Source organism: Mustela nigripes, chromosome 2 (assembly GCF_022355385.1).
Source record: "Mustela nigripes isolate SB6536 chromosome 2, MUSNIG.SB6536, whole genome shotgun sequence".
NCBI classification, from domain to species: Eukaryota; Metazoa; Chordata; class Mammalia; order Carnivora; family Mustelidae; genus Mustela; species Mustela nigripes.
The window spans coordinates 17,099,231-17,125,797 of NC_081558.1; the positions used below are offsets into that span (position 1 = coordinate 17,099,231).

At 46.1% G+C, this 26,567-nt stretch overlaps 1 protein-coding gene across 4 annotated transcripts in view; it reads right to left on the minus strand.

Annotated features, from left to right (window-relative positions):
- KIF9 (kinesin family member 9) overlaps positions 1 to 26,567 on the minus strand; it is a 51,599-nt gene that overhangs the window by 22,938 nt on the left and 2,094 nt on the right. For 3 of the 4 annotated variants that reach the window (XM_059389594.1, XM_059389592.1, XM_059389593.1), the window contains 9 exons: positions 23,407 to 23,504; positions 21,365 to 21,530; positions 19,159 to 19,265; positions 17,169 to 17,393; positions 10,825 to 10,908; positions 10,623 to 10,715; positions 9,427 to 9,574; positions 8,310 to 8,374; positions 5,861 to 5,938 (listed from right to left, as the gene is read on the minus strand). In XM_059389594.1, coding sequence (XP_059245577.1) covers positions 5,861 to 5,938; positions 8,310 to 8,374; positions 9,427 to 9,574; positions 10,623 to 10,715; positions 10,825 to 10,908; positions 17,169 to 17,393; positions 19,159 to 19,265; positions 21,365 to 21,530; positions 23,407 to 23,499 — 1,059 coding nt within the window. In that variant the 5' untranslated portion in view covers positions 23,500 to 23,504. Of the gene's footprint in view, positions 1 to 5,860; positions 5,939 to 8,309; positions 8,375 to 9,426; positions 9,575 to 10,622; positions 10,716 to 10,824; positions 10,909 to 15,291; positions 17,043 to 17,168; positions 17,394 to 19,158; positions 19,266 to 21,364; positions 21,531 to 23,406; positions 23,505 to 26,567 lie in introns of those variants that run through there. The other variant, XM_059389595.1, reaches the window with a different exon arrangement.

The following is a 26,567-nucleotide window of genomic DNA, read 5'->3' on the forward strand; positions in this document are numbered from 1 at the left end:
AATGCCCTCCCCACGCCCACACCACTCTTTTTTGCAAATCTTGCTCTAATTTTTTTCATAGCACCTATCACCAACATACCCCAGAGCAATGCTGTTTCACAGAACTTTCTGTAATGATGGAAACGGTCTTTATCTGTGCCATGAGCTACATGTAGCTATGGAATACTTGAAATGTCACTAGTGTGACCCAGAAAGTGAACTTTAATTTTAACTAATTTAAATAGCCCCAAGCAAGCAGAGCTAATGTACTGAGCGGTGGAACTCTAGAATTTATCTATTTCTTTCTTTTTTTCCCCGCTAACATTTAAAAAAATTGTTCAAGAGAAATTGTAGGCAGGCATACCTCATTTCATTGCACTTTGCTTTATTGAACTTCCCAGATACTGCACTTTTTACAGATTGAAGGTTTGTAGCAACCCTGTGTCAGGCAACTCTGTTTTGTACCATTTTCCCAATAGCATTTGCTCACCTCATGTCTCTGCATCACATTTTGGTGATTTTTGCAGTATTTCAAACCTTTTCATTATTCTTGTATTTATTATGTGACCTGTGATCAGTGATTACAGCTTGCTGAAAGCTCAGACGATGGTTAGCATTTATTAGCAATAAAATATTTTTTAACAGTTATTTACTTATTATTATTATTATTATTATTATTATTATTATTATTTTGCGTAGGCTCCCCAACCAGCATGGAGCCCAACAGGGGGCTTGAACTCACAACCCTGAGGTCAAGGCTGGAGCTGAGATCAAGAGCTGGATGCTGGGTGCCTGGATGGCTCAGTGGTTAAGGCCTCTGCCTTCAGCTCAGGTCATTATCCCAAGGTCCTGGGATCAAGCCCTGCATTGGTCTCTCTGCTCAGCAGGAAGCCTGCTTCCCCCCTCTCTCTGCCTGCCTCTCTGCCTACTTGTGATCTCTGTCTGTCAAATAAATAAATAAGATCTAAAAAAAAATAAGATCTTAAAAAAAAAAAAAGAGTTGGATGCTCAACCAACTGAGTCAGCCAAGAACCCCACTGAAAAACCATTTTTAAATTAAGGTATATACTTTTTTTTAAGACACGATGCTACTGCACATTTAGCAGACTACAGTATGGTGTAAACATGACTTTTACAGGCACTGGGAAACCAAAAAATTCATTTGACTCACTTTATTGTAATAGAAGGTATAGTATAGTGATCTGGAGGTATGAATATTTATGAATATTTAAGGTGTACAACAGCATACACATATATATAGTAAAATGATTGCAACAGCAAGTTAATTAACATATCTATCTCCTCACCTAGCGACCATTTCTGTGTGTGCTAAGAGCCTCTGAGACCTACTCTCTTAGCAAATTTCCAGTATACAATACTATTAACTATGGTCACCATGTTGTATATCAGATCCCAGAACTTACCCATTACATAATGAGAATTTGTGCCCTTTGACCATCATCTCTCCTTTCCTCGGCCCCTGCCCCTATTCTTGGTAACCACCACTCTACTCCCTGCTTCTATTAATTTGACCTTTTAGGTTTCACATATAGTGAGATCATGCATTATTTTTCTTTCTGTATCTGGTTTATTTCACTTGGCATAATGTCCTCCAGGGCTATCCATGTTGTTGCAAAAAGCAAGATCTAGACTCACTTCCTGTTTTTTTTTTTTTAATAGTTTATTCATTTAAGTAATCTCTACATCCATCATAGGGCTCGAACTCACAACCCAAAGATCAAGAGTCACATGCTCGGGGCACCTGGGTGGCTCAGTTATTAAGTGTCTGCCTTGGGCTCAGGTCAGGATCCCAGGGTCCTGGGATTGAGCCCTGCATCGGGCTCCCTGCTCGGCGGGAAACCTGCTTTTCCCTCCCGCTACCCCTGCTTGTATTCCCTCTCTCGCTGTGTGTCTCTCTGCATCAATTAAACAAATAAATGAGACACAGTGAGAAAGGGAATACAAGCAGAGGGAGTGAGAGAGGAGAAGCAGGCTTCCCATTAAGCAGGGAGCCCAATGTGGGGCTCGATCTCATCATGGCCTGAGCCAAAGGCAGACGCTTAACGACTGAGACACCCAGGCACCCCAATAAATAAAAATCTTTTAAAAAAATAGTCACATGCTCTCCCAACTGAGCCAGCCAGGTGCCCCTAGACTCACTTATTTCTTATATTTATTATCTTTCTCTCAGCAGACCATCAGCTCTTTGGGGACAGAGACATGTGTTTATTTGCATACTAATATTCCAAGTGCTTCAAAAAGTGTCTGGCACATGGTAAGTGTTCCGTAGACTTTAGGTAAATGGACAAATGATATATTTCTAGAAACAGAATTGCTGAGTCATTTTTACAGTTGATAGATGAGAGGCACAGGGATTTTACACTGAGAACCGTCACTGTGAATAGGGCTTTCTTCAGTTGTCGAAAAATGGCCACTGGAGGGAGCCCCTGACAACTAGATCCTGGGACTGGTGACCAACGCTGTGACCAGTCTGCAGCTAGGGGCGACAGAACCCTGGCATCCTGGTGGCTCTGTGGCAGTTCAGAGCACAAAGCCTGGGACTCAAAGCGCATGACCAGGGTCCAAATCTGGCTCTGCCCCTCGGGGAAGCCCCAAGATGGTCTCTTTCAGTAGACTTCCTATGAGGTGAACAGGAGAGGCTTGGTGGCCAGCCCGTCCTCTCAGCTGAAGGATCTCTGCTCTGTTAAAGACATCATGCCCCAGCTAGAGAAAGTCTGTTGCATTGCAACACTGAGGGCCTCCAGTGGGGTGACTGTCCAGTGTGGCAGGGGGAGCCAGGCTTAGATCTCTGAGCCAGTCAGGTGATGTGGGGAGATGCACCCCCGCTCCCAGGGGAACCAGCCTCCATGTCACATCCTGAGAGCATTGGAGCTGCTTCTTCTAATGCTTGGCAGTCTGACTGGAGAGAATCTGCTTGGAAACACAGGGCAGGAGCAGCGGGCCCCACAGAACAGGACCTGGCAGCACCTCCTAGCTGACAGACTCCTTTTTTTTTTTTTTTTTTTTTGGTAGCCCAGGTGGAACAGAAAACCTGGCCAAGTCCTTTAAAGCTAAGGGCCATTTTCTGGATGGAATCAGCACAGACTCACATAAGTTTTCTGATGGTCAGGGGTTTTCAGCATAAGCGTAATGAGGCTAATTCAGAAAGTTCTGCTTAAGGTACAAGCGGCTCTCCACCCAGGAAGCCTCTCCGGTTAACCCCCACCCCTCATGGCCTGCCGGTGCTCTCTTTTCTCAGCAGAAGAGAACAACAAGTGTCGCTCTGCTGCCTGTTTATGCCCGAGGCTCGCAGCCTTTACACCCCCTCACAGCATCACAAACTCACAGAGTGGGAGGGTCACGGGAGTTCATCAGTCCCACCCCGAGTTCAAGGGTGAAAACCCCAAGGCTCAGAGACAGCTGGTGGCGGAGGTGGATCAGGGACTCAGCCTCCTGCCTTACGGTTGGCTGAGGAAATGCCACGGAAGCTACCCAACTGCCTCGAAAAGAGGCATCTCATGCTGAAGATTGTGCTAGAAAGAACACTGGCAGGCTGGCTGTGGTCCAGGGAAAGGGGAAACTAAAGGAATTCCTCAGGTCTCAGGAATTTTTGCTTATAAATGCTGATCATAAAGATCATACACACGCCCATGCTGGGTGACACGGAGACTTGGTTGGCCAGGACCAATCATGCCAATTTCGGAACAAAAATTACATGGAAGGAAAAAAAAATTACATGGAAGGGCATGGAAGTGCTTGCTGTCCGGCGCACGGCCTACCCAGCCAGGTTCGCACGTGGCAATGCAGGGTTCCCGAGTTCAGAGGACACCGGATGAGGAAATTAACAAAAATAAATTAAATCCCTCAACTACAGAAAAGCATAGCAAATAATGCCATGAAACCCGGGAAGACCACCCCAAAACTGGACTTGAACAGCCAGCCGGATATCCTATTGGGTTCAATTTTTGGTTTTGTTTTTCATTTTAAGAGATAAAACATGGCAGGGTGCCTGGGTGGCCCAGTGGGTTAAAGCCTCTGCCTTCGGCTCAAGTCATGATCCCAGGGTTCTGGGATCGAGTCCCGAATCGGGCTCTCTGCTCAGAGGGGAGCCTGCTTCTCCATCTTTCTCTGCCTGCCTCTCTGCCTACTTGGGAACTCTGTCTGTCAAATAAATAAATAAAATCTTTTTAAAAAAAGAGCGAGAGACAGAGATAAAACATGGCAGAGAAATGTGAAGCCACTATGAGCCTCACTCCAAGTCCATACCCTCCGACATCCCAGAGGGAAACCCCAACCTCTGTGTGGTCTTCCCACTCCCACGCTTTTTTCTTTCACTGCCCTCACATCTATCCATTCATGATCTTCAGCTTTGCTGTGCACATTTTTAGACTCGGTGGAAACGACAGACGCTAACGTTTGGCCCACTGTGGTCCCACTTAAGGTTATCCAGACACACAACTCGAGCCTGGACTCCCTCCCTCTGTAGCTCACTTAGCTAATCTCCTGTTAATTAAAGGCTACTGATCCAATGAGCAGTGGGAGCCCCGTTCTGTCCCGAGGCCATTCACACAGGTATGCGAAGAACGCTTCTAGACTGTCCACCCAGAAAGGGACCCTGCTGACCTGTATGAGTGAGTAGGGGACTAGCTAACATTTACTGAGCATTTACTCCACAACAGCACTGTGTTAAGGGGTTTCTCCCCGTGAGCTTATTCTTCACCACATCTCTTTGAGAGTGGATTCTGCTACTTCTCCAGTTCACAGTCAAGGACACTGAGGCTTAGGAAGGGTAAGCATCTACTGAGTCTGGGCAGCTGAAGGAAGGAAAGAGCAGGTCGCCACACCACGACAGTCCACTGTGGGGACCATGGCTCTTGACTACTGTGCCAGTGGTTCTCAAGTGTGGCCCCAGAATAGCAGCAGCAGCCTCGGGGAACTTACTAGAAATGTAAATCCTTAAGTCTCACCCCTCCACCAATGGATACAGGAACTCTGTGAATGGGTCCAGTGACTTGCTATTCCGGAAGCCTGCCCAGGGTTCAGATACCTGTGCGTGTTTGAGAGCCACAGCTCTAACCAACCCAATACCTTCCTCTGCCTCCAAGCCATGGGTTAGCTCTAGGGAGCCACAGGGACCATTATTTTCCATCAGGATTTAGACTCAGGAAGGTCTAATTAACTGCTTTGCCATGAGCTTAGGGCATGCATATGCTCCTGTCTCTGGTGACCGTGATTCTACAAGCGTCCTAAAGGAAAGCCAAGTTACCAGTAAACGAGTTTTGATTTGGCGAGATGTTGCCAGCATGCTCTCCACAGCAGCTGGATGGACAACACTCTGGCCAGAGACAGACACACGCCCTTGTCTCTGTACATCCCCACCATCATTCTCCATCATCAGAACAATTCTAGTTTGGGCTGGTCTGAAGGTGGAATTCCACTAAGCTTTCAACCTGCATTTCCCTGGGCAGTGGTGATGCTGAGCGTGACTTCTGGATGGTCAGCTCTGCTTGCTTAAAGGGATCACACAGGCTGGGACGAAAGAGCTTCTGTGGTGACATAACCAGATGAGTCTGAGAGTCTGTCCACATTTACTTCACTTCGAAACAGTTAGCTCTAAGGAATTCTCACACAGAAGCCCCAAAACCTCACACATGAGCTGGATGGTAACCTGACCTGGCCCTTTCATCTGGGTGCTGGCCCCCTAAGGGGTCTCCAGGACCTCTGAAGACCCTGGTCTGCCCCAAGGTGTAAAAGGACAGACCAAGATTGCATGAGGATCTTCAGGTAAGGCAGAAAGGGAAGTGAGGCTTGTGTGACCCTGGCAGCACACACCCACACACCTTCCCCACAGTGAGACACCTGCCCACAAGCCCCTTAGTACCTCAGCATCATACTTCTCGTTGATGGCGGGCTCTGTGGTGACCAGCTTCATCCTGCTGGCGAACCGCAGTGAAGACAGCTGAAAAACAGATCAGGCAGACCTCTGTGTCTTTAGCCAATGGTTCGTGAGTGGAGATATTTGCAAAGGAGGTCCAAGGAGCCTACCAGAAAAGATGAATCTCTGCATATAGACATACTCCGTAGTGAAGGGTGGGGTCTCCTTCTTGGGGAGAAGGGAGGGGCAGCCAGGCAGGGGTAATTACGGCTGGAGGCCCATGAGGCAGCCATGTAAGCAGGCACTTGAGAAACGGCCCCAATGCGCTGCTCCACAGCACTGTTGTTGCATGAGAGGTGGAGGGCTGCTCCCTGGCAGTGAGGTACAGCCAGTGGTAGCACAGGGCGGGCCCTGAGATCCCAGCCTCACACCATGCCGGGCTGACTCGGGGCCCTAAAACAGGGTGCAGACTTGGGGGGGGAGCGGGGTCACCCAGGAGTGGCCCAGAAGAAGGCCTGAAAGGGCTCCTCCTTCAAGCAGTCTGGTCTAGTGGTTAAGAACTCTGCCCTGACCAACCGTGCAGCCTCTGACAGGCTTTGGAGCTTCTCTGTAAGATTGGGAAGAGTTGCCTCCCAGGGCCCGGGAGGCTTGGTGAAGAGGTCTGTAACATGCTCTCTACACGACTGGCCCACAGCAAGCCTTTGGGAGGAGGCCCTGTCCCTGCAGCTCGAGCGGCTTCTGTGTGGGCTGGAATCAGGCTCTCTTGCTCTGCGCACAGCAGCAAGTGTGGCCAGGGCGCCCTCGCTGTATCTACTCCCACACGTTACAAGCAGTGTCACTGAATAAAGCAACATGATCCTTGACAGGAATAGGGTGGAAGGCTTAAGGCACTTGAAAAAGAGAATCATTCGCTTCCACACCCCAATATGCCTTTGTCCCAAACCCCCGAGGCCCTTCCAACAGCAGCTCCGGGCTCCATGAGCTGTGTCCTGGGTCACAAGGCTCCGGGGAATGCCAGGTACCAGGTGAGCTGCTTCCTCTGCGGTGACCATCTCAGGGGTGGGGATAAGGAGAGAGGGGGGCCTATCTCAGAGGGCATTTCCTCAGCAAGGCAGTCAGGAGGCCCGATTTTCATATGGCTCCTCTTGGGGTTCGCCCGTGCTTTGTCATGCTGAGACTGGGAGGTTCCTGAAGCCTTCCTCTGGGGATGCTGCCTGCACGTCAGCAGGAGCTCCCTCCTGGCCTCCCAAGTCCCAGGGCACCCTCTCTGGACGCAGGCTGGTCCCTAATGCAAGAAACTGGGAGGCCCTGCAGTGTGCCTGGAAAGGATCTATTTCGCGTAAGTGGATTCTCCAGATGACTGAAGCTTGCCCTAACCGTCCACCCTTGACAAAACAAAATGCCTACAGAGAGCTTCCCAAATCTGCCTGATTATGATAAGTGACCCTTCAGAGGAAGACCGCCGCCGGGGTGCCCAGCTGCGTGAGCTTACCCGTGTCACTGCCTCAGCCATTATGGCCTCTATGACTGCCTCTAGTTCTCCTAAGCTTGTCCCCTCCCAGGTCACCTGGGTCCTGCAGCTGGGTTAATCTCCCTGAGCCACAACGCTGGCCACAGCCCTCCCCTACTCAAACGCCATGACAGCCCAGCAACTGGCAGAACAGTGAAAGCATCAGCCTGGCCATCATGTGCTCGTGTAGCCTCTGCAGTTTTTTCCTCCCTTTCTTCTTCCCAGGCCCTCCCCTCCAGTGGCCAGATGTTCCTGGCACGGCCCACACCTTCGGGCCCACAGTGTCCTCTGCCAGGAGCACCTCAGCTTTCTGTACGACACATCCTTTAACCGCAGCCGGCTCGGTGCCCGCCTTCCTCACCCCAGTTTCAGGAAAAGTCCCTTTTCCTCTGAAGGGCTCCTTCATCTGGGCCTCTCACGTTACCGAGGCCCATGGCAAGGAACCTTGTGGCCTCGGGCCACAGGCACCTCACCTCTCCCAAGCTGCTCTTCCCAGCACGTCCCTACCACACTACACACAGCGCACATGCTTAATGCCTGTCAGCTCACACAGGCCTTATAACCACAGCCCAGAATCTGTGCTACTTCTAAGATTTTTAAGTGTGTAATTATGAAGAACAAGAAATCCGCTGTCCTAGATCCCAGTTCACAGGAGCAGCACCCCAGGGAGCACAGTCCTTTCCCCCTGCGAAACTCTCCTCACAGAGGCGCCCACCCTGTGCCTGCTTCCTGCCTTGTCTCCTCCCTCTGCCCCTTGGTACTTGGTATGTGGATCTTGCCTGGGCCTCCTGCAGCAATTTTGGCTGATTCATCCCCTGGATCCCTTCCCTTTTGATAATGTCTGTGGCTAAGTATGCCAGCTTAGCCAGCCCAGAGCCAGCCTTACCCAGCCCTGGAATCCGTGAGAAGGATTCCAAGTAGGCCGTGTGGGCTGTCTTTACATACCGTCTCTTCTAACTGGGCAGCTTCTCCATAGATGTTCGTCAGGAGGACCATATTGCAATTTCCCCCTGCAGAAAGCAGGACACAGAAGCGCCATGAACCATGTGGGTTTTCTGCCAAGAGATTCCTTTAAGGCTGGTGGGGGTCTGTTATGGATTGAGTGTCTGTGTCCTGTCAAAATTCCTATGTTGAAGTCCTATCCCCCAATGTGATCGCATCCAGAGAAGGGGCTTGTGGGAAGTAATGAGGTTTAGATGAGGTCCTGAGGGCAGAGCCCCCATAGTGGGATTAGTGGCCCTATAAGAAAGAGAGAGAGACCAGAACTCTTTCTAGTCCCTCTCTCGTTTCTTTCTTTCTCTTGGCCATGTGAAGGCACGGCAAGAAAGCAGCCATCTACAAGCCAGAAACAGAGTCCTCACCAGGAACCATCCAGGCTGAACCTTGATCTGGGACTTGCAGCCTCCAGAGCCATCAGAGATAAACGTCTGTTGTGTGGGCGCCCCCCAGTCTGTTTTAGCCGCCCGAGTTGACTCAGACAGGGTTACAGGGGACACATCCAAGCATGTTTGAGGCTGGAGGAGGGAAGGGAAGGGGAGAGGCCACAGGAAGTACCTAAAAGAGGAGCAGGAGAGCAGAGGAGACTGGCATGGGGCTGCGGGCCAGGGTTTCGCTACTGGTGGCACTCCACCAATAATCAGACACCCATGACTGCGCCATCAGGCCCAACACGAAAGCCTAGAGACGTGAGGATGCAAAGACACAGCCCCTGCTCCTCTGTTAGAGAGGCTGTAGGGGAAGAGAAGGCAGTGTAGGGAGAGGCCCACCACGGTCTTGAGGGCCATGAAGGATTCTTCCAGGTTTAGAGATGAGGGGAAAGGAGACGGTATTCCCAGCAGAGGGAAAAGCTGCCACCGAGGTTCTGCGGGAATAGCATGGCACGCCGTGGGTGACAGACAAGGATACCACTCATGCTTCTGCCTTTTCCGCTGTGTCTGCGTCTGGGGTCACGGAGAAGAGGCCGCAGGGAAGCGCAGGCCAGAGGAAGGGAGCAATTCTGTGATCACCAGCGGCAGCGAGGCCCAGCCTGTCCCTCCTGCCGGGGTACCACCCGCACCCTCACCTAAAGAGTCCTTCAGGGCGTGGGTGAGCTTGCTTTGGCGGAAGGGGATGTGGTCCCGCTTCTGGTCCCCGAGGGCAATGATGGCCTGCTCCAGGAATGACAGCGACTTGTTGATGTAGGTGGCTTCCTTCAGCATGCGGCCCTCAGACTACAAACCAAAAGTCACATTCACTTCACACCAATTGGGAGACAGCCCCACGGAGAACCCTGCGGGTGGGTGGCCAGGCCAGAGACTCCTTCCCAGAGCCCGCCATCCCCCCAGTGTCACGGGACTGTATCCCACCTCAGGCTAATACTAATACTCTCAGGAATGTTCCTGCAAATATTTATGGGGGCATTCACGTGCGTATGAATACGTACGTGAATATTCCTACGCAGACTCACTTAAGAGTCACACCGGCATGAATCCGCCCAGGAATGTATGTGCAGATACGTGAGCACATCACCCTGAGGCTATCATACGCATAAAAACACATAGACAAATGCATACAAGAGCGCACCTGGGAGGCTCAGTCAGTGAAGTGTCTGACTGTAGATTTCCAGTCAGGTCATAATCTCAGGGTTGTAGGATTGAGCCCTGTGTCCCCACCTGTGCTCAGCGTGGAGTCTGCCTGTCCCTCCCCCTCTACTCTGCCCCACCTGTGCGCATGCTCCCTCTCACTCTCTCTCCCCACCCTGTTCTCTAGCTCTAAAATAAATAAATAAAATCTGTTTTAAAATGCACATAGAATCGCTTCTCGGCCTTTTGGCTAAGATCAAGTGTAAAAATGCATGTAGAAATGCATTCACAGAATCCTGTGAATTCTGATGCTACTACTCAAACTCATATGAGTGTCTAAGATGAAATGCGGCAAGACTCATGGGGGCACCCCTCTCCCCATACACAGAGAAAGGCTAATACTAGCACAAAGCATTTACTGAGCACTTCCTGAGGGCTGGCACCTTGCTAAGAATTTGGTGCCATCATCTCAATGTTCACAAAAATCCCATTAGGTAGGAACTACAACTATGCTGCTGCTGGTTCATCTCTACGATACCAGATCCCCCAGCTCCACAGGGTCAAGCCCACATGCTCTAGTGGGTCTAGCTGAGGGCTGGACTCTCAAAAACCCCCTGAGGGACAGCCCATGTGCACAAACTCAATGCCTGAAACAGGCTGTGGCTTGCTGAGAAAGTACCTCCTGTTTCCCACTTACCCCAGACTTCCCCAGCCTTTCTGAGCCCGCTAGATCCACCAGGTTAATTTTGGAAGTAACGTACTTTTCATCTGATAAAGTCCGTGAATGGGCCTACAAAACATCCAAACAGATGTTAGACATCACAGGGAGAAGTTTCTGACAGAGCAGGTGCCCGGGACTCGGCCGCCCCTCCCGGGTTCTTCAAAGAGCTCACGCTCACCTCCACATAGATGGTGAAAATGCAGTGTGACCTGGATGAGTTTTTGTTCATTGTGTGAGAGGCTATAATCCTATTGGTCTCTCCCTGAAAAGGAGGGGGAACATAGACAGCATTTTGAAAAATTAAAATAGTAAGATATTTGGCTCATTTTTAACTAACAGCTAATACCAACAGCTACACAAGTGATTTCATGTTACTGCCATCAAACCTTCCAGAGAAATCTCATTTATAAACTAGTAGAATGGGAGACCAACCCGGAGTCCAAACCTAGACCTTCACCCTCCACCTAGGTGTGTGAATCTGTAGAGCATCCTGAAAAGCAAAGTAGCAATAAATATAAAGAGTTTTAGAGGACACCTAGGTGGCTTAGTCAGTTAAGCATCTGTCTTTAGCTCTGGTCATGATCCCAGGGTCCTGGGATCCAGCCCCACATTGGGCTCCCTGCCCATCAGGGAGTCTGTTTCTCCTTCTCCCTCCTGCTCATGCTCTCTCTCTAATAAGTAAAATCTTAAAAAAAAAAAAAATGAAGAGTCCTAGAAATGTTCACAAATACTGACTCACAATCAACCTACATATTCAGTGATTAGGGAATGATCTGTCTGTACAATGGAATGTGACACAGCCAGGAAAATGTTGACAAATATTTTTTTTTAAAGATTTTATTTATTTATTTGACAGAGATGACAAGCAGGCAGAGAGGCAGGCAGAGAGAGAGGAGGAAGCAGGCTCCCTGCTGAGCAGAGAGGCTGATGCAGGGCTCCATCCCAGGACCCTGAGATCATGACCTGAGCCGAAGGCAGCGGCTTAACCCACTGAGCCACCCAGGCGCCCCTTGACAAATACTTTTTAAAATTTTTTTTATTTATTTGACAGACAGAGATCACAAGTAGGCAGAGAGGCAGACAGAGAGAGGAGGAAGCAGGCTCTCCGCTGAGCAGAGAGCCCGACACAGGGCTCGATCCCAGGACCCTGGGATCATGACCTGAGCTGAAGGCAGAGGCTTTAAACCACTGAGCCACCCAGGCACCCCAACAAATATTTTTTAATCATAGAGAAACACAGACTCCAAAATCATAGCAAACTAACATCAATGGCACATTGAAAGGATCATACACCAGGATGATGGGGGACTAACCCCTGGGATGCAAAGATGGTTCAGCACATGCCAATCGATCAATGGGGTGCACCACATCAACCAAATGAAGGGTGAAATCATATGGCAGGGCAATCTAAGGAACACAAAAGCACTCCCACAAGAAAGAATACACAGATGCTTCCAATAAGATGTTCAGAATGGTCACTTCTGGGTTGGGGTTTAGAGATCATTTCTTTATTTTTTCATTTTTTAAAAAGATTTTATTTTTAAGTAATCTCCACACCCAACATGGGACTCGAACTCACAGCCCTGAGACCAAGAGCAGCATGCTCCACGAACTGAGCCAGCCAGGTGCTCCCATGTGTTCTTTTTATATATGTTTGCACGTTTTCATGTTTTTACAGTGAACATGTTGTTACTTTTTTTTCTGAAGATTTTTTATTTATTTGAGAGAGAGCACACACGTGCATGTGTGCACACAGAGATGGGGGGGGGGGACAGCAGAGGGAGAAGCAAACTCCCCGCTGAGCAGAGAGCCTGACATGTGGCTCATCCCAGGACCCTGAGATCATGACCTGAGCCGAAGGCAGAGAGTATAACCCACTGAGCCACCCAGGCACCCCCCCCCCTTTTTTTAAAGATTAGTAACTTGTATTTTTTTTTAAAGATTTTATTTATTTATTTGTCAGAGAGAGAGAGAGAGAGAGAGCACACACAAGCAGGCAGAGTGGTAGGCAGAGGTAAGAGGGAGAAGCAGGCTCCCCACTGAGCAAGGAGTCCGATGTGGGACTCGATCCCAGACCCTAGGATCACAAACTGAGCTGAAGGCAGTGGCTTAACTGACTGAGACACCCAGGCGTCCCGTAACTTGTATTTTTAAAGGGACCTTGCCTCTAATTCCTTGCCTCTAATTCACAGAATTGGGCCCTATGAGCAGAATACACCTAAAGACGTGGCAGAAACAGCTGTTCTTAGGAGAAAAAGGACCTATGGGAGAGACCCCTGTCCCCTTAAAAGCCCCAGAGAAATACTCTGAACAAGGCCCAAAGCAGTGGTAACAAGGTCCCCTGGGGAGAGGAAGGGAAACCCTAAGCCATGGAGCAGACCTGGCTGACCTCCTCACTGACCCCCATGGCCATGTCTCCACAGTTTCTCACTTTTGCCTGTCCCACAAATTCAGTGGCATTCGCCAAAAGCATAAGGGTCACTACACCTTCATCCTTATGTCCCCTCTTTGTGAAGTGCTCTCTCCCTTTGCCTTTCTGGCTTCCACCAGGCAAGCTCTGATGGCCTGAGAACTATACTTCCCTCCATGAAGAGTCCTGTGCTAACTGCTCCCGAGCCTTCCTTACGCAGCATAGCAATCTAGAAACTTCCGCCTGACCTTCCCTCCCTTCACCTGAGGCTTGCATCATGGCTTGACAGCTGATCAATCTTACCCAGTTCCCTCCCTGCTTCCTTGATACAGGAACTTCCCCTCATAAAATCTGCATATTTAATCCCATCTTGGCCTCTGCTTCTCAGAGAATCCAGACTAACACACTTTGAAAAGACTGTTGAATAAACTGACAGTTGGCTTCTCACTACTAATGATGGAAAACGTAACTTTGCAATGATATCTTTAATATGGTAGAAGCGAACAAATGCCAAAATAGAATTTTATACCCAGAAAAACTATCTTTTGAGATTTAGGATAAAATAAGGACATTTCAAAATACAAGAAACTCTTTGTTGCCAGCACACTCACTGTAAAGGAAGTATAACAGAAAGAAAGAAAACATCCTCCAGTGGAAGGTTCTGGAGAAAAGAAAGTGGTAAATATGAGGGTAAATGTAAAAGAATGCAGACTATATAAAACATTAATAATGATTCCCTTGTGGAGTCAAAAAACAAAAATGTAAAAGACAAGGCAACAATCCTATGGTTCTTACAGAATCCAGGAGGAAGGAGAGGTTTTCATGAACTTTAGATTTTGAGAGGTTTTATTTTATTTTTTAAAGATTTCATTTATTCATTTGACAGAGATCACAAGCAGGCAGAGAAAGAGAGGGAAGCAGGCCTCCTGCTGAGCAGAAAGCCCGATGCGATGCGGGGCTCGATTCCAGGACCCTGGTATCATGACCTGAGCTGAAGGCAGAGGCTTTAACCCACTGAGCCATCCAGATGCCCCAATGATGTGTCAGAAGTAGGATACGAAATGAGAGGTTTTATTTTAAAATAATTGTTAACATGATTAAAATGGCAATGTTATAGATAAACATGATGTTGGGAATAAAATGACATTTTATTTTGATCCACAAGAAGTTTCAAAGAAATGTACAGGCAGGTCCTCTGTACCCTTCACTCAGCCTCTCCCTGTGCTGATATCTTGCAAAACTATAGCACAACATCAAAGCCAAGATGACACTGGTATAATCCACAGAGCTGATTCAGATTTCACTAGATAGGTATGTTCATTTGGGTATGTTCACATTAACTAAATGTGCAAGTTGTTATTTCTAGGATAAAATGAGAAGGTGAGAGAATATAAATATGAATGAACATTTAACCTCTAAATTAGTAAAGGGGGCAAAAAGGACAATAAGAAATTAAATATTCAATTAAAAAGAAGGCAGGGGGAGTGCCCGGGTGGCTCAGTCAGCTGGGTGTCTGCTTTTGGTGAGGAAGATGGTTGTGGGGTCCTGGAATCAAGTCCCACATCAGGCTCCCTGCTCAGCGGGAAGTCTGCTTCTCCCTCTGCCCCTCCCCCTGCTCATGCTTTCTCTCTCTCTCTCTCTCTCCCAAATAGGTAAATAAAAATCTTAAAAAAAAAAAGGAGGTTAGGAGCACCTGGGTGGCTTAGTCAGTTAGACATCTGCCTTTGGCTCAGGTCATGATCATTGGGTCCTGGGACTGAGTCCCATATCAGGCTCCCTGCTCATCAGGAAGCCTGCTTCTCCCTCTCCCATTTCCCCTGTTTGTGTTCCCTCTCTCGCTGTGTCTCTCTCTGTCCAATAAATAAATAAAATCTTTAAATAATAGTAATAATAAATAATAAATTCAAAAAAATTTTTTGAACTATGCTGTTGGAGGAAACACAGGTGGTAAACCTATAAAGAAGACCAAAGAAAAGATCATAAGTCAGGAGAGTGGTTATTACCAAGGGAATGAATAAACACTTATTCATGATAAAAACCCTTCCCAAACTTGGACCTTCTTTAACCTGAAGCCACCAAAAACCTACAGCAAACATCCTTCGTCACGGTGAAATGTTAGGAGCAACAAGAGGACAAGAAAGCCCGACCGCTGCCTCCTGGGATGCTATCTTCCCTGTAGATGCAAGGGCTCCACGTATAAATCACCCCAGAGGACACCTAGGTGACTTTTAAAAAAATATTTTATTGACACATAATTTAAATAGCATAAAATTCTCTGTTTTAAAGATAGGATTCAGTGACTGTTTTTAGCAAAATTTACAAAGTTGTGCAACCATCACCACAATCCTGTTTTAGAAATGTTGTGTAACTCCGAAAAGTTCCCTGGGCCCATCTGCAACCATTTCCCACTCCTTCCCCCGAGCAACCGCTAATCTGCCTTCTATCTCTAAAGATGTGTCCACTGGGACATTTCAAATGAATGGAATTATACAGGATAGATCTTTTGTGTTTCTCTTACTGAGCATTTTCTTGAGATTCGCCCATATTGTACCATCTATTGCTACTCCATTTCTTTTTTTTTTTTTTTAAGATGTTTTTTAAAGATTATTTATTTATTTGACAGACAGAGATCACAAGGAGGCAGAGTCAGGCAGAGAGAGAGGAGGAAGCAGGCTTCCTCTGCACAGAGAGCCCGATGTGGGGCTCAATCCCAGGACCCTGAGACAATGACCTGAGCCGAAGGCAGAGGCTTTAACTCACTGAGCCACCCAGGCACCCTTCCATTTCTTTTTATTGCTGAATAGTTTTCCATCATATGACTGTAACACATTTGTTTTCCCATTTATCAGGTGATGGATATTTTGATTATTTCCAGTCTTTGGCTATTATGAATGATGCTGTTATAATATTTGCCTACAAGTCTTCGTGTGAACACAGCTTCTCATTTCTATTGGAAAAATACCTAGGAGCAGAATTGCTAGGTCCTATGATAAAATTAATGTTTACCTTTTTAGGAAACAGCCAAAATGGCTGCACCATTTTACATTTCAGCAACAAAGTATAAGAATTCCAACCTAGTGGTGCCTAAGTGGCTCAGTCGATTAACCATCTGCCTTCAGCTCAAGTCATGATCTCAGGGTCCTAGGACTGAGCCCCAGAACCTAGCTCCCTGCTCAGTGGAGAGTCTGCTTCTCTTTCCCTTTTCCCCTCCCCCCATGCTTATTATCTCTCAAATAAATAAATAAAATCTTTTTTTTAAAAAAGAGTTCCAACCTATATGCCTTTTAAAAAAATAGCATGCATTGAGGAGTTTATAGATTTGTAAGAGCTCTTACATACTAAGGATGCTAATCCTTATTTTTTTCTACATTATAAATGCCCATGATTTAATGTTAACTGAAAAAAAGGACAATCTTGACTATGTTAAGGAAAAATTGCACAGGGAAAAAAATACTAGAGGAAAATAAGCCAAAATAAACATTATTGTTGCTGTATATAGGAAACAGACAAGTGAATTCTTTTTCTTGTTCCTGTATTTTTTTAAATTTTTTTAAAGATTTTATTTTTTTTTTTTTGATAGAGATCACAAGTAGGCACAGAGGCAGGCAGAGAGAGAGGGGAAGCAGGCTCCCTGCTGAGCAGAGAGCCCAATGCGGGGCTCGATCCCAGGACCCTGAGATCATGACCTGAGCCGAAGGCAGAGGCTTAAAGCACTGAGCCACCCAGGCGCCCCTCCTGTATTTTTTCTTTACTATCTGAACTTGCTAAATGAACAAATATTAATATTCATTCCGATTATCAAAGTAAGTGAAAAACTAAGGAGGAGGGAGGGAGCAAAGTAAAAAAGGGAAGAGGGATGCCTGGGTGGCTCAGTCCGTTAAGCATCTGCCTTCAGCAGGGTCCTAGGATCAAGTCCTGCATCGGGCTCCTTGCTCAGTGGGAAGCCTGCTTCTCCCTCTGCCTGTGGCTCCCTCTGCTCTTGCTCTCTATGACAAATACATTAATAAAATCTTTAGTAAATAAATATAAAAATATAAAAAAGGGAAAGGAAAGAAGGAGGAAGGGGGGAAGGAGAGAAGGAAGGAAGGGGCCCTTAGACTTGGTCATCTCACCTCAAAAAGGAGGCTGAAGGCATCCTCCTCTTGATTTGTAAGGTGGACCGACAAGCCCTTAATGAAGACCCCTTGAGGGTTTTCCACGATGGTCATTGGTGTGACTGACGGCCCAACATAGGGCAGAGTAGACAGGAGATCAAACAGACTCTCATTGTAGATTTCCAGGTAGGAAACACGCACAGTGATGGCATGTGTGGGGCGTTCTTCGATCATCCTAAAAACCTAGATGGGGGATTGGACTGCAGTCACCAAGAGCAAAACTCCAATGACCAGCCCATGTTAGAAGGATTCTGGCCTCAGCAGGGTACATCAAAAAGTACAATAAAAAAAACTTTGTCCTAAAAGAATTTATAGTCTAGCTGGCATGATGGTCATCATCAACAATTACTACGATCAGTCTATTGAGTGATAATTATTATCATGTAGTTTTTTGAGGCTGGGCTTAACAGATTGAAAAGCCCCATGACATGATGAATGGAAAAGACTCTGGAGTGAAGATCCCTTATTTTATGGGGTCTCAACATATAGATGCCTCTTTCACATCCATTATTTAATTCCATGCTCACAACTCCCCTGTGACTGAAGCAAGGCAGGGGCAATGCCCACCTGTGGGAAGGTCCATGCAATGAAATTATTTGTCTATGGTCACTTAGCTCCTGAGAGAAGCCAAGCCCAAACTCAGTCTTCCCAGCTCCAAATACCTTCCCTGGTACTTATGGGCAAGTGACTTTGGGCTGGTCTTTTCCTCTCTCTGGACCTTAACTTAAGATCTTAACTGTCAAATGGGCAGTGGGGTTTGGGCTAGATGATCCCTTAGGCCCCCACCTTGCTCTAACAGTCTAGGTCTATGCTGTCCAACACGGTAGACACCAGTCCCAAGTGGCTGCTGAAAACTTGAAATGTGGCTGACGCAAATGAGAGACGGAATTTCAAATTGTATTTAATTGTAACTAATTTGAATTTTAAAGCAGCTCCTAAATTCAGTTACTGGTAAACTTTTCAGTATGTTTGGAACAAATTGGGTTAATAAATCTACCTCTTCAACAGTAAATTTTATGAAATGTAAATACAGATCAAGTAGTCCTGATGAGTATTTAGTGTGTAAACGGAAATGGGCCATAAGCATAAAACACACACCACGAAGACTTGGTGTGAGAAAAATAATGTAAAATATCTCAATAGTTTTCACATCGACATATGATGTGGAGATTATATTTTGCATATACTGACATAAAATATATCAAAATCACCTTTGTCTGTTTACTTTTTAAACTGTGGTTATGGGAAAACCCCAAATTGCATGTGTGGCTTCCGTTATATTTTTCTGGGCAACACTACTGAAGCTGAAGATGCTGAGATCTTGAAGCTTTGACAGCAAGGCATGAAGGAGACTTCTTCACCAATGAGAGCCAGGCAGTCTATACAGGGTCCTTTCCATTCTCACAGGACAGGGCTAGAAAACCTCAAGATGCTTTTGGGAAAAAGCTGCTTTGCCGCCTACCTCCCAAAAGAGGGTCCTCACAGGACTCCACAGAAAGGCCCCTCTATGCTGCGTTCAGAGTTCCCAGACCCCCCAAGGCTGACTCAGTCCTGCATGTTCATATTGTGCCTGCTTCTTCCCTTTGCTCTTTCTGGGGCAATGGTGGTGGTAGAAGCCAGAGCAGGCCAGTAAGGCAGCTCTCTAAGAGGCCATATCCCCCTCATTAGAACAAGGAAGGAACATGATTAGGACCTCCAAATCCTTAATTACAGGATCACAGACCAGTGCGGGAGCCAAGAGGCCGGTTGACATGTCCTCACAAATGAGGAAACTGGCTCCGCGTGGGCTTGGGTCAAACTCTGAAACGTGAACTCCTGGTTTTCTGAGGCCTCTGCACCCCTAACCCCTAAGTGTGCATCCTGTGTCAGGTAGCAGGCCTAGGGTCAGCAGCAGCTGTGGTAAGAGGAGGGACCCGTGCGGCACCCCACCTGTGGGCCCACTGCCTACCTGCTGTAGGGCACGAGGAAGGATCCCCCGGTGCTTGTAATTCTCAGTTGCCCCTGTCATGGTGTATGTCTTGCCAGCTCCTGTCTGCCCATAACACATGATGGTACCTGCAAATATTTGGAAGCATGTCCAGGAAAAGAGCTTCAAGGATAGCTCTTTCTATTTTTTTTTTTTAAGATTTTATTTATTTATTTGACAGAGAGACACAGTGAGAGAGGGAACACAGTAGGGGCAGTGGGAGAAGGAGAAGCAGGCTTCCTGCCAAACAGGGAGCCCGATGTGGGGCTCGATCCCAGGACCCCGGGATCTAAGCCAAAGGCAGATGCTTAACGACTGAGCCACCCAGGTGCCCCTGAGGATAGCTCTCTTATCCGCCAGCATGCCTGGTGCCAGCCTGGACCAGGGCATGGAAGTGGCCATCAGGAGCAGCCGTGGACATGAGGAACTCGTGCTATAGGGAGGATGGGTGGGCAGGGAAATGGGGACATAAATGGTCAAAACACAGACTGCTGGGACGCCTGGGTGGCTCAGTTGGTTAAGCAGCTGCCTTCGGCTCAGGTCATGATCCCAGCGTCCTGGGATCGAGTCCCGCATCGGGCTCCTTGCTCCGCAGGGAGCCTGCTTCTCCCCCTGCCTCTGCCTGCCATTCTGTCTGCCTGTGCTTGCTCTCTCGCCCTCTCTCTCTGATAAATAAATAAAATCTTTAAAAAAAAAAAAACACAGACTGCTATTCTGAATCTGGCCCAGATGGCTCCCTGTGCCAAGAGAAGATCCCACCGTCAGGCTTCTGAGCAGAGCAGGTGATATCAAGGAACAGAGAAACTGGGAATTTTCCTAGACAGGTGAGGAGGGAAACAGGAACATTGAACTCTAGCCCTTCTTTAGCAAAGCCATGAACTGCAAGTCTCAGGCATAGCCACCATGGAGCTGGCCAGGCCGGAGGCAAGAAGAGCTTTCAAAAGCCCAGGAAGAAAGGTGTATAGACTGCAAGTTTCCACAGGATCAATCAGGGCTGCTAGTTGGTCCCCTGCCACTTCCCGAAACAGACCACCATGACAGGTCCTGACCTAGCCCCAATGTCCTCTCAGCGAAGACTTCTGTTTGCACCTGTCATGTCTGTGAGATTTACCATCCATCACCACCAGGCTCTGGTGCTCCTGTTCCCATCTGCCCTTCCTCCTGGTATGGCCAGTTTGAGCCAGACCCATCCCAAATGTTGCTTCAGGGTGACACAGGGCCATGGAAATCAGCGTCTGCCTTCTCTACAGCTAATGCTCTAGTTCCTGGGATTGGTAGGTTTTACACAAGGGGCTCTAACTCAGCATAGGAGCCATGGTCAGAAACAGTATCTACTAACTTAAATGTGCAGGAAGGAGTCACAGCGGATAGGACTCAGAGCCCATTTGTGATTCCACAGTACCCAGAGCCCAAGACTATTAACCTCCTAGACCTTCTTAGTTCCTTGGGGCCAAATCCCCTGAGGGTCAATGAAGACCATACCTATGTGTCACAAGTAGGATACATTACAATGCATGGGCCTCAACACTAAACAGACTTTTAAACCAAAGACCTTAAACTTGCAGACAGGGAACATTCCAGTCACATGGACAAAGTTTACAAATGGTGATACATTCTTTCTAAAGATTTTCAAATCTTTAGATTTTCAAGCATCTTAGACTAAACTAGCTGTTAAAACCTTCCCAATAAAGCTGCTTTTAATTTGTTAAGACAATCAAACTCCACTCCATTTTTTTTTTTTTGGTGCTATATGTAAATAACCCTACACTAGAATAGGAAGAGTAGACTGATTTTGCTGGTAGAATGAATGGAAGTAGCTCCTAGCAGGTAACCAAGAGAAAAGTATTTGGACTCAGTCAAATTTATAAGGGACATTATCTTCCAAGCTAATATTTGAGAGATCTGAAACAGGATAATAGTTCAATCCCCATGACCTATAAAGAGCCACAGCCTTTGAATCTTCCTATGAAGGTAGGATCCCAGAACTTTGGATCAAGTCATGCCCACAGTATCACCAAGCAAATACCTAGTTTTCCACCATAAGAAAATGGAGACGGACAAAGAAGCACACAGGAGTTAGCATGTGAGGTTATCTTTTCTTTCATCCACCGTAAAATACTTGCATCTCTTCCTACAGCAAGGGTTCTGTGGGTTCTTACGTAAAACAACCGACAATTAACTAAATTACCATTGTATCCATCGAGGGCCTGAGCAACCAAGTCCTTTGCGACTGTCTCATAAACCAAGTCCTGGGAGGCATTGTGGAGAACTCCATCCAGCTTGAACGACCAGTCTGTCTGCTTGTTATTGACAACCCCTCTCTGAAGATCTTTTTTTAAGTGAATATCAATGCTCTAGGAAGAGAGGAAGAGAGAGAGTATTTAGGAAACTGGTATGAAGAACTCACTGTTAGCTAAGGCCTAACCTGGAGAAAATAGAGGAAGTGAACTTTAGGAGGCACAGGGACTCCCACGAGTGGCCAATTATTTCAGTGAGTTCTTGGGGATGGGAGAAGGAAATCTCCTGCAGGAAGATCACACAACCCTTAAGGTGGAAGGATCGGGATACTAGAGCATGTCATAGTTTCAGGACTTGTCACCCTAGGTTACTGGGTGCTGTTTGCCTTGGTTCCCCCATCTATGATATTGAGTCCAGCACATTTTTCCTATTTCTATTAACCAAGCTTTAGACACATTCACTAAGCACAGGGAGGCCTTGAATTAGGCCAGAGAGAAAAGTGGGCTTGGTAACAGATGCCTGGGCTTGAGCTGTATCTCTTACATGCTATGGGCCTTTGTGAGGAATGAAGAATTAACAGCCACAGAAAAGGCTCTTCTTGGTTTCTCATAGTTCCTCACTGGTGTTACAGCAAATCCAAGGTGCCTACATACTTGTAATTAGCATATTTTTAGATGCACAGATTTCTTAAAAAAAAAAAAATTAGATGCTCTATGGAAGAGCTGAGTTAGGAACCCATTGCATTAGGTCAATGGTAAATTCCAAGTCTTCACTATGGGGACGTCTGATGTAAAGAGCCTCTTGTTGGGGCGCCTTGGTGGCTCAGTGGGTTAAGCCGCTGCCTTTGGCTCAGGTCATGATCTCAGGGTCCTGGGATCGAGTCCCGCATTGGGCTCTCTGCTCAGCAGGGAGCCTGCTTCCCTCTCTCTCTCTCTGCCTGCCTCTCTGCCTACTTGTGATCTCTGTCTGTCAAATAAACAAATAAAATCTTAAAAAAAAAAAAAAAAAGAGCCTCTTGTTGGATTTTTGTCCTGGTTGCCCTAATCCAGGAGCCAAGACACAGTCACATACAGAAAAGGTTAAGATCAAGAAAGAGAGGCTTGGTCCGTTCACACATTAAATATTCTGTGCTTCCATGTTCGTTGAAACCGTGCCCAGTGTGAGCTTTTTTTCTGACTGCCAAGACTTGCAAAGCTTGGAGAGTTTGCCCTTGAATTCCTCCCTTAAAGAACATCTCAGTGCTGCCCAGAGTGGATGCACAGTTGTTTGCTGAATGAAAACATAGGACTCTCTCAACCTGTCCCAAGCCTCTCATGGGCTTCAGAAAGACGGTCATGACAGTGTTAAAGGCATGGGGACAGATAACTCTTTCCAGTTATCTCAATAAAAGTTGCTTCCACTGCTTTGGTAAGTTTAACAGTTATCAACTTAAGACATTCTACCTGGACCCCCGGGGAGATCATGTAACAGCAGATCTGATCACCAGAAAGTTTTATGAGTGTGCACAAAGGTCAGCTTTTCTGTATAGGATACAAGGATGAAGGTAAACGTATTAAGCAAAAACATAATTTAAAATGGGAGTTTCGGGACGCCTGGGTGGCTCAGTTGGTTGGACGACTGCCTTCGCCTCAGGTCATGATCCTGGAGTCCCGGGATCGAGTCCCGCATCGGGCTCCCAGCTCCATGGGGAGTCTGCTTCTCCCTCTGACCTTCTCCTCGTTCATGCTCTCTCTCACTGTCTCTCTCTCAAGTAAATAAATAAAATCTTTGAAAAAAAAAAAAAAAGAAAAAAAAATAAATAAAATGGGAGTTTCAAGGGTTTCCTCATCAAAAGCGATTCAGGGGAGTGTTTTGGATTTGTTGGACTCTGAAGTCCATCTGAACTTTTGTCAATTCTGTCTTTGTCCTTACAGGCTGTTTGGAAACAGGGTCATGTTGTAGCAAGGGGGGACAGAGGGACCAGGCCCATGACGGCAAGTGCGTTCCACTTACTTTGTTGTCATCTCCATATTTGATCATTTCGTGAGCAAAGTCGTCGGTGGGTTTGACACGGACAAACGCATGAACCTTTTTCCTAGTGCCCATTCCAGCTAAAAACGAAAAAACAGTGCAACTTTCAGTGGTCGTCATCGAATGACCATCATGGGGGGGGGGTGCTGTGGCTTACAAAGAAGAGTAGAACACAGTGACATGCAGTCTGTGTTTTCCTATCCTCAAGAGCCAGTTTTCCTTTTAACTCCTTAAACTGTCAGTGCTCTACTCAGGGACACTGCTCAACATACACAGGCACTTCCTGCTATAAAGGCCGACTCATCATTTTCCACCAACGGCCCCCTAAGAGAGACACACAAGGCAAGAAGAATGTTCCCTTGAGTGGCCTAATCTTAGATGTGTCTCCTAAAAATATTGTGTAATGCAGTCCACTTACGCTTTGCCTCATTCATTATATTTTCCTCTAAAATACTTAGGACGTGCATTTAAACTAATTTTCTTTTCTTCACTAGCATACATTACTGCAAATGCCACATCTCCTCCTCAACCTCCATGTGACTGACTTAGAGCAGAAAAATGATGCCCTAGAAATATATTTAATCTAGCCCATAATCAAATATTCTTTCTTCTCTGGCAGTCCATTGAGAAAAAAATCAGAGAGCCCTCTACCTCCTCTTCCTCTCTCGAACCTAACTCTATTTTCTTTCAGGTAGACACACTTACATTTGTATTTCTTTATTTACACTACTGTGAATAATACAATGTGTAACAAAATGTTAAAATAAAACCTTAGGGTAGCTTCATGGAATAGGATGTAAGGTTATAGGCATAAGGAATAAGGAGGCAGATTCAGGTAAGTGACCTTGCTACTATATAGAACTGTCCTATAAATGGAAAAAACTCAAGCAAAGTCAAGATGCCAGCTAACAGAGATGCCACCAAAGGGACTGTTGCATTGAGGGGAGAGTTAATTAATCTCGTAGATTCTGTCTAACTGAAGTATTTTATAAAAACATTTTTAAAGGGTGCCTGGGTGGCTCAGTTGTTAAGCGTCTGCCTTCAGCTCAGGTCATGATCCCAGAGTCCACGGATCAAGTCCCGCATCCAGGTCCCTGCTCAGCGGGAAGCCTCCTTCTCCCACCCACTCCTCCTGTTGTGCTCCCTTTCTTGCTGTGTCTCTCTGTGTCAAATAAATAAATAAAATCTTAAAAAAAATTTTTTTTAAAATCAAGGGCACCTGGGTGGCTCAGTTGGTCAAGGGTCCGACTCTTGGTTTCAGCTCAGGTCAAGATCTCAGGGTCGTGAGACGGAGCCCCACAACTGACTCCACTCTCAGGGAGGAATTTACTTGAAATTCTTTCCCTCTCCCTTTGCTCCTCCCCCTAGTTGCATGCTTTCACTCTCTGTCAAATAAATAAATGAAATATTAAAAAAAATTTTTTTAAATTGAATTACACAACCAAATGATAACTACTAAAATCTATTTCTTTTTTAAAAAGATTTTATTTATTTATTTGACACAGCAATAGAGAGAGCGCACAAGTGGGCAGAACCGTAGGTAGAGAAAGCAGGCTCTCCCCCAAGCAGGGAGCCCTATGCAGGGCTCAATCCCAGGACCTGGGATCATGACCTGAGCTAAAGGCAGACGCTTAACTGACTAAGCCACCCAGGTGCCCTTAAATCTCCTATTTCATCGGCTATCAGTTTCATTGGTGAAATCACATGAGGCCCTCTCTTGACAGTGACTGTGTAAAAATATTTAATACTAATTAGACAGAAAATTTTGGTTCCAGCATCTCCACTCCACAGAGAGGAGAAGCAAAGACGGTTATTAAACAGAAGGAACGGTTGTGCTATTTTTATTGCTTTGAGGGGAACTTAAAACTTAGCTCTTGAGATACCTCTCATATACTGATGACAAATGATTAAATATTGAGAAAAAATATCAAGAGCTCTAAGGAAAGCTAAGGAAAAATCAATCTCTAATCATCATCAATTGCATTAAATCTGGTTAAGGAATTCTAGAAAACAAGATGAAAGTCTATAAAAATATATTAAACTTCACTGTTTGAAACTACTGGGGAAATTAACATAATTTTAAGTTGTCCAAAGAGGAAACATTTCTAATTTTACGTATAAGTTTTCCTAATACTGATCTAATTTTTTTTTCTTTCCTTCTTTTTCAAATAATGTGAATGTATCATCAAGTAGTCTATGGTCATGTAGTCCTAACACTGGGCTCTCACATTTCGATAATTTTACTTTTATGGAACTATGCATATAAAGAAAGAATGTTAAAAACTCATTTAGAGTTCATGCTCCAAATGTACAAAACACATTTGGAATAGAGACAAGGCCCAAGAGTCTGGATGTGTGCTACATGGTAAGCTTCTCTTCTGACTTCCCTCTCGGGCTTAAACCAGTTCAAGAAGAAACGAAGCATTTACCACTAAAACAACCTGTACCTTCAAGGGGCAGGAAAGGGGAGTTGAAGCCAAAGAAATCTCCTGGGTATTTTTAGAAAACAAAACAAACACAGAAAAACAACCAGCAAAGGATTTGTTGAATTCACGAGGAGTTAGAGAAACATGAGACACAGAAGAAGCTGATTCAATTTTATATTCAAACTGGAAAATAGCCAAAACATGGTGATTAAGGAAAAAAATAGTTTGCTTGAACTATTGCAAAGAACTCCACAAATAAATAAAATTAATTGTTAAGACCTTTACTGTAAAGAAAAAGTCATACATGACAGGGATTTCTTCTCTGGATTATAATTATTTCACTTTTTGTTTAAAAGGATTTTCACCTATTTATTTGAGAGAGTATAGAGGGAGTTAGAGGGAGAAGCAGACTCCCCACTGAGCAGAGTCTGATGCAGGGCTTGATCCCAGGACCCTGAGATCATGACCTGAACCAAAAGCAGGCGCCCAACCGACTGGGCCACCCAGGTACCCCTCATTATTTCATTTTTAAATTTTATTTTTTATTTTTAAAATTTTTTTTTATTTATTGGACAGACAGAGATTACAAGTAGTCAGAGAGGCAGGCGGGGGTGGGGGGAAGCAGGATCCCCACTTAGCAGAGAGCCCAATGTGGGGCTTGATCCCAGGACCCTGGGATCACAACCTGAGCTGAAGGCAGGGGCTTTAACAGACTGA